At 41.6% G+C, this 12,762-nt stretch overlaps 3 protein-coding genes across 3 annotated transcripts; all 3 read left to right on the forward strand.

Moving 5' to 3' along the window:
- Positions 1-388: 388 nt before the first annotated feature.
- Positions 389-2,788, forward strand: LOC311242327 (protocadherin alpha-3-like; the record flags this gene model as incomplete). The annotated part of the gene is made up of 1 exon (XM_084331276.1): positions 389-2,788. The coding sequence occupies one exon, from the start codon at positions 389-391 to the stop codon at positions 2,786-2,788; it is 2,400 nt and encodes a 799-aa protein (XP_084187402.1).
- A 1,355-nt stretch (positions 2,789-4,143) lies between these two features.
- On the forward strand, positions 4,144-8,993 carry LOC311242459 (protocadherin alpha-8-like; the record flags this gene model as incomplete). The annotated part of the gene is made up of 2 exons (XM_084331422.1): positions 4,144-6,522; positions 8,937-8,993. The coding sequence occupies 2 exons, from the start codon at positions 4,144-4,146 to the stop codon at positions 8,991-8,993; spliced, it is 2,436 nt and encodes an 811-aa protein (XP_084187548.1).
- An 87-nt stretch (positions 8,994-9,080) lies between these two features.
- LOC311242330 (protocadherin alpha-8-like) lies at positions 9,081-11,477 on the forward strand (the record flags this gene model as incomplete). Its single annotated transcript, XM_084331279.1, has 1 exon — positions 9,081-11,477. One exon carries the CDS (start codon positions 9,081-9,083, stop codon positions 11,475-11,477), a length of 2,397 nt encoding a protein of 798 aa, XP_084187405.1.
- Positions 11,478-12,762: the final 1,285 nt, after the last annotated feature.

The raw sequence follows: 12,762 nt of genomic DNA on the forward strand, positions 1-12,762 counted from the left end.
CATTTGTATGTGAAATAGGTAAGCACAAAATTGTTTCCATTTCTTTTAGAATTTTTACAGCACTTTTCAATGTTTAATGAAATCACATATTCGAGACATGTTTTTAAATAAGTGTAGTACATTCAAATCACCACTTGGCGACACTGTAGACCATAACATTGAGATGTTCTCCTCAGAGGCTCGAGACCACTCCCAGATTGAGAGGATGACGATGATGATGTTTCTCAGGGCTTTGTTACAAAGAGACGCAGAACGAGGCAGTACGGACTGTTGGATGATCTCCGTTTGCTTTATGATTCGATAGTGTTTAAAAAAGACATTTATATTTGGATGTTTTTAGCTGAAATCGTATACGTGGATCTATGTTTTGCCCACGTCGGATGGAATCATGTCTTTACCGAGTGGAAGGAGCTCTATTGTGACATATCTGGTGCTTGTGCTGCTGGAGTGTTACTGGGAAGCGGTGTCGGGGCAGCTCTCCTACTCCGTGTCAGAGGAGCTAAACCCGGGGACTTCTGTTGGAAATATCGCTAAGGATCTAAACCTCAACGTCCAGGAGCTGGAGTCCCGTATGTTTCAGATTGTTACCGGATCAAAGAGAAAATACTTCGAGGTGAATCTGAAGACTGGCGTTCTGTACGTCAACGAGAGGATAGACAGAGAGGAGCTTTGTGCGAAGGCTCCGAAATGTACAATCAGCGTAGAGGCCGTGATAAACAACCCATTGAAGCTTTACCGTTTAGAGATCAATATCCTCGATGTAAATGATAATGCGCCCTTGTTCAATGAAAAATCACAAACGATACACATAGCAGAAAACACTTCACCAGGAATCAAATTCGCTTTGTCGGAGGTAGTCGATGCAGATGTGGGCAAGAATACGGTAAACACGTTCCAAATTACACCGAATGAATATTTCACTCTGGCTACAATCAAAGCAGGAGAAAGCATTTCAGCTGAATTAGTTTTACAGAAAGCTTTAGACCGAGAGAAGCAGCCTTTAATTCAACTCACTTTGACTGCGATTGATGGAGGGATTCCACCTAAATCTGGAACATCACAGGTCATAATACACGTGTTAGATACAAATGATAACCATCCGATATTTAGCAGCCCTTTGTATAAAACCAAAATATTGGAAAACATGGCCATCGGTACGACAGTGATTACTTTAAATGCAAGCGATGCCGATGAAGATGCTAACGGTGAGATAGTGTATTCACTCAGAAGTAAGGGACAAGACCGTATATTGGATGTTTTTCAAATCGACCCTGAAACGGGGACAATTATGATTAAAGGAAATGTAGATTTTGAGGAAATCCCTGCGTTTGAGATCCGTGTAGAGGCGAGCGACAAAGGCCAACCCCCGATGTCCGCTCATTGTAAAGTGCTGGTAGAGGTGGTGGACCTCAATGACAACGCTCCCGAGATCATTGTGACGTCACTACTAAACACAGTGAAGGAGGATTCTAAAGTAGGCACTGCTATCGCTCTGGTTTCAGTCCTGGATAGAGACGGAGGCACAAATGGTGAAATCAAAATCGAAATTTCAAATAAGGTTCCTTTCAAATTGGAAACAAACTATAAACATTATTATTCTTTAGTAGTAGATGGGCCTCTAGACAGAGAGACTATATCTCAGTATAATATAACCATCACAGCTACAGATGAAGGGACCCCGCCTCTCTCCAGCACCAGTGTTGTTACTGTACACGTTTCTGATGTTAATGACAACGCACCTCGCTTCTCAGAACCTGTGATTAATATTTACGTGAAAGAAAACAGTCCCGTGGGAGCAATTATTAAAACAGTATCTGCAGTTGATGCTGACGTTAATGAAAATGGCCAGGTGAGATATTCATTACTAAACAGTAACAGTAACTCATTGCCTCTGTCTACAATGGTGAATATCAACTCAGAGACAGGAGATCTAGTCAGTCTGCAGTCTTTTAACTTCGAGGAGTTAAACACGTTCCAGTTTAAAGTTCAGGCCACAGACTCTGGTGTTCCTCCGCTCAGCAGCAACGTGACTGTGAACGTTTTTATCCTGGATGAGAATGACAACAGTCCCGGGATTCTCGCGCCCTATTCTGAGCACAGCTCTGTTAACAGTGAGAACATTCCCTATTCTGCTGAAGCGGGCTACTTTGTGGCCAAGATCAGGGCTGTAGACGCAGACTCTGGCTACAATGCGCTGCTTTCTTATCACATCTCTGAGCCCAAAGGATTAAACCTCTTCCGAATCGGAACCAGCACCGGAGAAATCAGGACTAAGAGGAGAATGAGTGACAATGACCTGAAATCTCACCTGTTGGTGGTGTCTGTTTCTGATAATGGAGAACCCTCCCTGTCAGCGACTGTGTCTATTGATGTAGTGGTGGTTGAAGACACAGGTGACATCCAGACTCAATTCAGACATGTACCGATAAAGGAGGAGAGCTTCTCTTCTTTTAACCTGTATCTGCTGATCGCCATCGCCTCGGTGTCAGTGATCTTTCTACTGAGCCTCATCAGTTTAATAGCTGTCAAATGCCACAGGACAGACAGTTTCAGCAGGTACAGCGCCCCAATGATCACCACCCACCCTGACGGGAGCTGGTCTTACTCTAAATCTACTCAGCAGTATGACGTGTGTTTCAGCTCAGACACACTGAAGAGTGACGTAGTGGTTTTCCCCGCGCCGTATCCGCCTGTAGATGCGGAGCTGATCAGTATTAATGGAGGAGACACTTATTATAACCGGACTCAGACGTTACCCAACAATGATAAGGTAAGGAATTTATCGTAATTATATTTCACATTAAAACATTTACGTTTGCCAGTTATCATTGTTCCTTTTCCGAATGGTTCGAATGGGTTATGTTGACCATGGAGTGAAATATCTTTTCGTAAATTATATTTTGCATTATGCGTTATTGGCAGTATATTTTACAGGCTAGTTAATATGCAACAAATATTAGTTTGTTACAATCCATTTCTGAAAACGTCATTATCTTGTCCATACCAATGGCAGCGAAGTGTTTCTCTGTCCATGGTCCTGAAAGCCACCAGTTGGTTATTCAAACTGGACATTTTACTCCAGATGGTATCTGAATTAGGACTACTATCATTTCACAGTCTGAAGTTCTGGAGTTCATTCTACCTTCATAGGGTAGTTATTCAGTTATATATAGACATTGTCAGTTCCGTTGCTAGGAGAACAACTTCAGCCAAAGTGTATTTCCAGTCAGGTATTGATAGCAAACACTGCAATGGGAAATAATCTTGGGACCAGAATGTTTCTGTTGTCACGTTTGAAAACGTCTATAAAGAATGTTCTACTTGTTTTAAATTATGTAACATTTAAGAAAAAAAAAAAATATGATTATTTAGGCTATACTCTTATGATTTGCGACAGTGGATCTGGAGGTAGAGCAGTCGTCTGGTAATCCGGAGGTTCCCTGTTCGATTCCCGCACCTCCTGGCCAGCCTGTCGAAGTGTCCTTGAGCAAGACACTTAACCCCTAACTGCTCCTGATGAGCAGGTTGGCACCTTGCATGGTCGCCTCTGCTGTCATGTGTGAATGTCTGAGTGAATGGGTGAAATATGAGGAACAAAACTGTAAAGCGCTTTGGATAAAAGTGGTAAATAAATGCACCATTTACAATTTTACAATGTAATGTACCAAATAGTCGTACTCTGTCCATGGTGCTGAAACGCATAGAGGTCATTTTATAGCCTTCTTTTCTATAGGTAATTGTATTGTGCCTATGAAAACTTTGTATTTGGAAATGTTAAGCACAAAATAGCTGTACTTCTTTTATTATTTTGACAGCACTTTTCAATGTTTATTGAATTAACATTTTTGAGACATGGTTTTAAATAAGTGTAGTTCATTCAAATCACCACATGGCGACACTGTAGACCATAACATTGAGATGTTCTCCTCGGAGGCTCGAGACCACTCCCAGATTCAGAGGATGACGATGATGATGTTTCTCTGGGCTTTGTTACAAAGAGACGCAGAACGAGGCAGTACGGACTGTTGGATGATCTCCATTTGCTTTATGATTAGATAGTGTTTAAAAAAGACATTTATATTTGGATGTTTTTGGCCGAAATCGTTTACGTGGATCTATGTTTTGCTCACGTCGGATGGAATCATGTCTTTACCGAGTGGAAGGAGCTCTATTGTGACATATCTGGTGCTTGTGCTGCTGGAGTGTTACTGGGAAGCGGTGTCGGGGCAGCTCTCCTACTCCGTGTCAGAGGAGCTAAACCCGGGGACTTCTGTTGGAAATATCGCTAAGGATCTAAACCTCAACGTCCAGGAGTTGGAGTCCCGTATGTTTCAGATTGTTACCGGATCAAAGAGGAAATACTTCGAGGTAAATCTGAAGACTGGCGTTCTGTACGTCAACGAGAGGATAGACAGAGAGGAGCTGTGTTCAAAGGCACCAAAATGTACCGTAAACGTAGAGGCCGTGATAAACGATCCGCTTAAGCTTTACCGAATCGAGATTAATATCTTAGATGTTAATGATAACTACCCGTCATTCCGTGCTAAATCACAAAATATTGACATAGCCGAAAGCACATTGCCAGGCACTACATTCCTCGTACTATCGGCCTACGACGCAGACGTCGGAAAGAATGGCATCAATACCTACAAGCTAAACACTAACGAGCATTTCTCTTTAGCGGTCCACAAAGGAGAGAGTGTGTCTGCTGAGTTAGTGTTGCAGAAAGCACTAGACAGAGAGAAACAGACCGTCATTAAACTCACGCTAACCGCTGTAGATGGTGGAACTCCCGCTAAGTCAGGAACATCAGAGATAATAATTCATGTTTTGGATATAAACGATAATATCCCAGTGTTTGCTAAATCATTATACAAAACAAACATTTCAGAAAATGTTCCTATTGGAACAACGGTGCTCACAGTGAGCGCAACAGACGCCGACGAGGGAATGAACGGGGAGATCTCCTACTCGCTGAGCACAAAAGACCAAGATCATATTTTAGAAATGTTTCAAATTGACAAAGACACAGGGGTATTAACCGTCAAAGGAAATATTGACTTTGAGGAACACCCTGCCTTTGAGATGCGTGTGCAGGCGAGCGACAAAGGCCATCCCCCGATGGCTGCGCAGTGTAAAGTGCTGGTAGAGGTGGTGGACCTCAATGACAACGCTCCCGAGATCACTGTGACGTCACTACTGAGCAAAGTGAGAGAGGACGCTAAGAGTGGCACTGCGATCGCTCTGGTCTCAGTTCTGGATAAAGATGGAGGCAAAAATGGGGCGATTCATTGTGACATAAAGAGTGACGCTCCTTTTAAATTGGAGACGAACTATAAAAACTATTATTCTTTGGTTGTTGATGAACCTCTTGACAGAGAGAGTATTTCTCAGTACAACGTCACCATCACAGCTACAGATGAAGGGACCCCGCCTCTCTCCAGCACCAGTGTTGTTACTGTACATGTGTCTGATGTCAATGATAACGCCCCTCTATTTTCAGAATCCGTTATTAATGTTTATTTAAAAGAGAACAGTCCAGTTGGAGCAATTATTAAAACTGTGTCTGCAGTTGATGCTGACGTTAATGAAAATGGCCAGGTGAGATATTCATTTCTAAACGGTAACAGTAACTCATTGCCTCTGTCTACAATGGTGAATATTAACTCAGAGACAGGAGATCTAGTCAGTCTGCAGTCTTTTAACTTCGAGGAGTTAAACACGTTCCAGTTTAAAGTTCAGGCCACAGACTCTGGTGTTCCTCCGCTCAGCAGCAACGCGACGGTGAACGTTTTTATCCTGGATGAGAATGACAACAGTCCCGGGATTCTCGCGCCCTATTCTGAGCACAGCTCTGTTAACAGTGAGAACATTCCCTATTCTGCTGAAGCGGGCTACTTTGTGGCCAAGATCAGGGCTGTAGACGCAGACTCTGGCTACAATGCGCTGCTTTCTTATCACATCTCTGAGCCCAAAGGATTAAACCTCTTCAGAATCGGAACCAGCACCGGAGAAATCAGGACTAAGAGGAGAATGAGTGACAATGACCTGAAATCTCACCCGTTGGTGGTGTCTGTTTCTGATAATGGAGAACCCTCCCTGTCAGCGACTGTGTCTATTGATGTAGTGGTGGTTGAAGACACAGGTGACATCCAGACTCAATTCAGACATGTACCGATAAAGGAGGAGAGCTTCTCTTCTTTTAACCTGTATCTGCTGATCGCCATCGCCTCGGTGTCAGTGATCTTTCTACTGAGCCTCGTCAGTTTAATAGCTGTCAAATGCCACAGGACAGACAGTTTCAGCAGGTACAGCGCCCCAATGATCACCACCCACCCTGACGGGAGCTGGTCTTACTCTAAATCTACTCAGCAGTATGACGTGTGTTTCAGCTCAGACACACTGAAGAGTGACGTAGTGGTTTTCCCCGCGCCGTATCCGCCTGTAGATGCGGAGCTGATCAGTATTAATGGAGGAGACAATTATTATAACCGGACTCAGACGTTACCAAATTCAGGACAGGTAAGTCATTTTGAATATTACGTTAAGGTGCTAATGTGGAGCTTTCGTATTTAATCTGTATTTTTCTTTATGCCTAAATAAAGTGGATTGATTGATTGATTGATTGGTTGGTTGGTTGGTTGGTTGGTTGGTTGGTTGGTTCGTTGGTTGGTTGGTTGGTTGGTTGGTTGGTCGGCTGCATGGCAGGTTGTTTGTTTGGTTGGCTGATTGATTAATTGATTGATTGATTCAATTAAATTAAATAGAACACACTCATTGACATATCACATTTGAAATAATCAGGATAGCTCAACAAACTCATATTAGACAGGCAGCTAAAATTAAACATAGCATACATCTGAAAAGTAGGCTACTGCAAACAGTTACACATACCAATGAGGGTATATCATTCCTTCTCTGTCCATGGTCCTGAACTCAACAGCAATGATATGGGACATTTTGCTCGACTGGGTGTGATTTGAATCATCAGTAGGGCTGATGTAATTTCATTTTACTTTTGAAAGTAGGTCACAGCTTATGTAGACATCTTTTCCCTCACTTTTAAATATATATTTCTCGTCTTGCTTCTTTCTGGTGAAACAGCCTTATATATAGCCTACTCTTTTCATAGGCATTTCACATTGCAGTGTAAAAAAGGTTTTACTCTGTCCATGGTGCTGAAACAAATTGTTATGTTTCTATGAAGTTCTGTAGGCACTGTTACATGTCTATACACTATAGAATAAAAATAGTTAATTTTAAAATGTTGTATTGGCTATTGATCACTGTCGGTGATTACATTGAGAGAGGTTCATTTCATCACTGTTTCCAGTTGTCAAACATAGAGATCATGAATGGTGTCTTTTGCTTGTTTTGTCCACTGAGACATGTACAGTTTACATCCTCTTTTCATTGAATTCCATTGGCTTCCCGAGTTTCCAGTTCCCAGTTCCCCTGTCCGTGGTTCTGAAAGTAAGAGCAGTCCTATTGGACATGTCCTTTGCTGAGATCTGAATTACAATGTTTTGCGTCTCTTATCATTTAAAAAAAATTAATCAAACGTCCGACGATCTTTGTATAGATCCATGTCTTGTATAGATCAGTCATACAGACTGTCTATGTTTGCCTGTAGATACGGAGCTGATGAGTATTAATGGAGGAGACACTTATTATAACCGGACTCAGACTTTACCAAACAATGATAAGGTAAGGAATTTATCGTAATTATATTTCATATGAAAACATTTATGTTTGCCAGTTATCATTGTTCCTGTTCTGAATGGTTCGAATGGGTTATGTTGAACATGGAGCGAAATATCTTTTCATAAATAATATTTTGCATTATGCGTTACTAGTAGTATATTTTACAGGCTATTTATTATGCAACAAATATTAGTTTGTTACAATCCATTTCTCAAAACGTCATTATCTTGTCCATACCAATGATGGTGAAGTGTTTCTCTGTCCATGGTCCTGAAAACCACCAGTTGGTTATTCAAACTGGAAATCTTACTCAGATGGTATCTGAATTAGGACTACTGTCATTTCACAGTCTGGAGTACAGGAGTTCATTCTACCTTAATAGGCTAGTTTTTCAGTTATATAGACATTGTCAGTTGAATTATGTTGTTAGGAGAACAACTTCGGTCAAAGTGTATTTCAGGTCAGCTATTGATAACAAACACTGCAATGGGAAATAATCTTGGGACCAGAATGTTTCTGTTGTCACGTTTGAAAACGTCTATACAATTTGTTCTACTTGTTTTAAATTATGTAACATTTTAAAAATAAATAAATACACGTGATTATTTAGGCTATACTCTTATGATTTGCGACAGTGGCTCGAGAGGTAGAGCAGTCGTCTGGTAATCCAGAGGTTCCCTGTTCGATTCCCGCACCTCCTGGCCAGCCTGTCGAAGTGTCCTTGAGCAAGACACTTAACCCCTAACTGCTCCTGATGAGCAGGTTGGCACCTTGCATGGTTGCCTCTGCTGTCGGTGTGTAAATGTCTGAGTGAATGGGTATAATGTGAGGAACAAAACTGTAAAGCACTTTGGATAAAAGTGCTATAAATGCACCATTTACCGTTTTACAATGTAATGTACCAAATAGTCGTACTCTGTCCATGGTGCTGAAACGCATGGAGGTCATTTTATAGCCTTCTTTTCTAATTGTATTGTGCATATGAAAACGTTGTATTTGGAAATGTTAAGCACAAAATAGCTGTACTTCTTTTATTATTTTGACAGTACCTTTCAATGTTTAATGAATTAACATTTTTGAGACATGGTTTTAAATAAGTGTAGTACATTCAAATCACCACATGGCGACACTGTAGACCATAACATAGAGATATTCTCCTCGGAGGCTCGAGACCACTCCCAGATTCAGAGGATGATGACGATGATGATGTTTCTCTGGGCTTTGTTACAAAGAGACGCAGAACGAGGCAGTACGGACTGGTGGATGATCTCCGTTTGCTTTATGATTAGATTGTGTTTAAAAAAGACATTTATATTTGGATTATTTGACAGAAATCGTTTACGTGGATCTATGCTTTGCTCACGTCGGATGGAATCATGTCTTTACCGAGTGGAAGGAGCTCTATTGTGACATATCTGGTGCTTGTGCTGCTGGAGTGTTACTGGGAAGCGGTGTCGGGGCAGCTCTCCTACTCCGTGTCAGAGGAGCTAAACCCGGGGACTTCTGTTGGAAATATCGCTAAGGATCTAAACCTCAACGTCCAGGAGCTGGAGTCCCGTATGTTTCAGATTGTTACCGGATCAAAGAGAAAATACTTCGAGGTAAATCTGAAGACTGGCGTTCTGTATGTCAACGAGAGGATAGACAGAGAGGAGCTTTGTGCGAAGGAAGCCAAATGTACAGTCAGTGTAGAAGCTGTGATAAACAACCCTTTAAAGCTTTATCGAATTGAAGTAGATATTACAGATGCAAATGATAATGCCCCGACATTCACAACCAAATCACAACATTTGGATATTGCAGAGAATACCTCGCCAGGAATAAAATTCGCTTTATCTGAAGCATCAGACGCAGATGTGGGTAAAAACGGAGTCAGTACATACAGGTTAAGTCCTAATGAACATTTCTCACTCGCAGTGCACAAAGGAGACACTGTGTTTGCTGAGTTAGTGCTACAGAAAGCTTTAGATCGCGAGAAACAGCCCGTTATAAATCTTACACTCACCGCTGTAGATGGGGGTTCTCCCCAAAGGTCTGGTACCTCACAGATTGTTATTGATGTTTTAGATATTAATGATAACACTCCGATATTCAGTCAATCTTTATATAAGACTAGAGTAATTGAAAACACATCGCCTGGCACAACGATAATTACTATGAGTGCCAGCGATGCAGACGACGGCCTAAACGGTGAAATTGTATATTCTCTCAGAAGCAAAGATCAAGACCACATACTGGATGTATTTGAAATAGACCCTCAGACTGGTGTTATCACAGTAAAGGGCAATATTGACTTTGAAGAAAGGAAAGCGTTTGAGATCCGTGTAGAGGCGAGTGACAAAGCCCAACCCCCGATGTCCGCTCATTGTAAAGTGCTGGTAGAGGTGGTGGACCTCAATGACAACGCTCCCGAGATCACTGTGACGTCACTACTAAACACAGTGAAGGAGGATTCTAAAGTAGGCACCGCTATCGCTCTGGTTTCAGTCCTGGATAAAGACGGAGGCACAAATGGATTAGTGAAATGTGCTATTGCAAATAAGGTCCCTTTCAAATTGGAATCAAACTATAAGAACTATTATTCACTCGTTGTTGACGGGCCTCTCGACAGAGAGAGTATATCTCAGTATAATATCACCATCACAGCTACAGATGAAGGGACCCCGCCTCTCTCCAGCACCAGTGTTGTTACTGTACACGTTTCTGATGTTAATGATAACGCACCTCGCTTCTCAGAACCTGTGATTAATGTTTATTTAAAAGAGAACAGTCCAGTTGGAGTAATTATTAAAACTGTAACTGCAGTTGATGCTGACGTTAATGAAAATGGCCAGGTGAGATATTCATTTCTAAACAGTAAAAGTAACTCATTGCCTCTGTCTACAATGGTGAATATTAACTCAGAGACGGGAGATCTAGTCAGTCTGCAGTCTTTTAACTTCGAGGAGTTAAACACGTTCCAGTTTAAAGTTCAGGCCACAGACTCTGGTGTTCCTCCGCTCAGCAGCAACGTGACTGTGAACGTTTTTATCCTGGATGAGAATGACAACAATCCCGGGATTCTCGCTCCCTATTCTGAGCACAGCTCTGTTAACAGTGAGAACATTCCCTATTCTGCTGAAGCGGGCTACTTTGTGGCCAAGATCAGGGCTGTAGACGCAGACTCTGGCTACAATGCGCTGCTTTCTTATCACATCTCTGAGCCCAAAGGATTAAACCTCTTCCGAATCGGAACCAGCACCGGAGAAATCAGGACTAAGAGGAGAATGAGTGACAATGACCTGAAATCTCACCCGTTGGTGGTGTCGGTTTCTGATAATGGAGAACCCTCCCTGTCAGCGACTGTGTCTATTGATGTAGTGGTGGTTGAAGACACAGGTGACATCCAGACTCAATTCAGACATGTACCGATAAAGGAGGAGAGCTTCTCTTCTTTTAACCTGTATCTGCTGATCGCCATCGCCTCGGTGTCAGTGATCTTTCTACTGAGCCTCATCAGTTTAATAGCTGTCAAATGCCACAGGACAGACAGTTTCAGCAGGTACAGCGCCCCAATGATCACCACCCACCCTGACGGGAGCTGGTCTTACTCTAAATCTACTCAGCAGTATGACGTGTGTTTCAGCTCAGACACACTGAAGAGTGACGTAGTGGTTTTCCCCGCGCCGTATCCGCCTGTAGATGCGGAGCTGATCAGTATTAATGGAGGAGACACTTATTATAACCGGACTCAGACGTTACCCAACAATGATAAGGTAAGGAATTTATCGTAATTATATTTCATATGAAAACATTTACATTTGCCAGTTATCATTGTTCTTTTTCCTAATGGTTCAATGGGTTATGTTGAAAGTGGAGCGAAATATCTTTTCGTAAATTATATTTTGCATTATGCTTTTACTAGTAGTATATTTTACAGGCTATTTATTATGCAAAAAATATTTGTTTGTTACAATCCATTTCTGAAAACGTCAATGTCTTGTCCATGCCAATGGCAGCGAAAACCACCGGTTGGTTATTCAAACTGGAAATCTTACTCAAACTGGAAATCTTACTCGAGATGGTATCTGAATTAGGACTACTGTCATTTCACAGTCTGGAGTTCTGGAGTTCATTCTACCTTAATAGGCTAGTTTTCCAGTTATATATAGACATTGTCAGTTGAGTTCCATTGTTAGGAGAACACTTCAGCCAAAGTGTATTTCCGGTCAGCTATTGATAGCAAACACTGCAATGGGAAATAATCTTGGGACCAGAATGTTTCTGTTGTCACGTTTTAAAATGTCTATACAATTTGTTCTACTTGTTTTAAAGTACAATTTGTTTAAATGAATAAAATAAACGTGATTATTTAGGCTATACTCTTATGATTTGCGACAGTGACTCTGGAGGTAGAGCAGTTGTCTGGTAATCCGGAGGTTCCCTGTTCGATTCTCGCTCCTCCTGGGCAGCGTGTCGAAGTGTCCTTGAGCAAAACACTTAACCCCTAACTGCTCCTGATGAGCAGGTTGGCACCTTGCATGGTTGCCTCTGCTGTTGGTGTGTGAATGTGTGAGTGAATGGGTAAAATGTGAGGAACAAAACTGTAAAGCGCTTTGGATAAAAGTGCTAAATAAATGCACAATTTACCATTTTACAATGTAATGTACCAAATAGTTGTACTCTGTCCATGGTGCTGAAACACATACAGGACATTTTATAGCCTTCTTTTCTATAGGTAATTGTATTGTGCCTATGAAAACTTGGTATTTGGAAATGTTAAACACAAAATAGCTGTACTTCTTTTATTATTTTGACAGCACTTTTCAATGTTTAATGAAATAACATTTTTGAGACATGGTTTTAAATGAGTGTAGTTCATTCAAATCACCACGTGGCGACACTGTAGACCATAACATAGAGATCTTCTCCTCGGAGGCTCGAGACCACTCCCAGATTGAGAGGATGATGATGACGATGTTTCTCTGGGCTTTGTTACAAAGAGACGCAGAACGAGGCAGTACGGACTGTTGGATGATCTCCGTTTGCTTTGTGATTAGATCGTGTTTTAAAAAGACA

This window comes from Notolepis coatsorum, assembly GCF_963971535.1.
Source record: "Notolepis coatsorum genome assembly, chromosome: 16".
In the NCBI taxonomy this organism is placed as follows: domain Eukaryota; kingdom Metazoa; phylum Chordata; class Actinopteri; order Aulopiformes; family Paralepididae; genus Notolepis; species Notolepis coatsorum.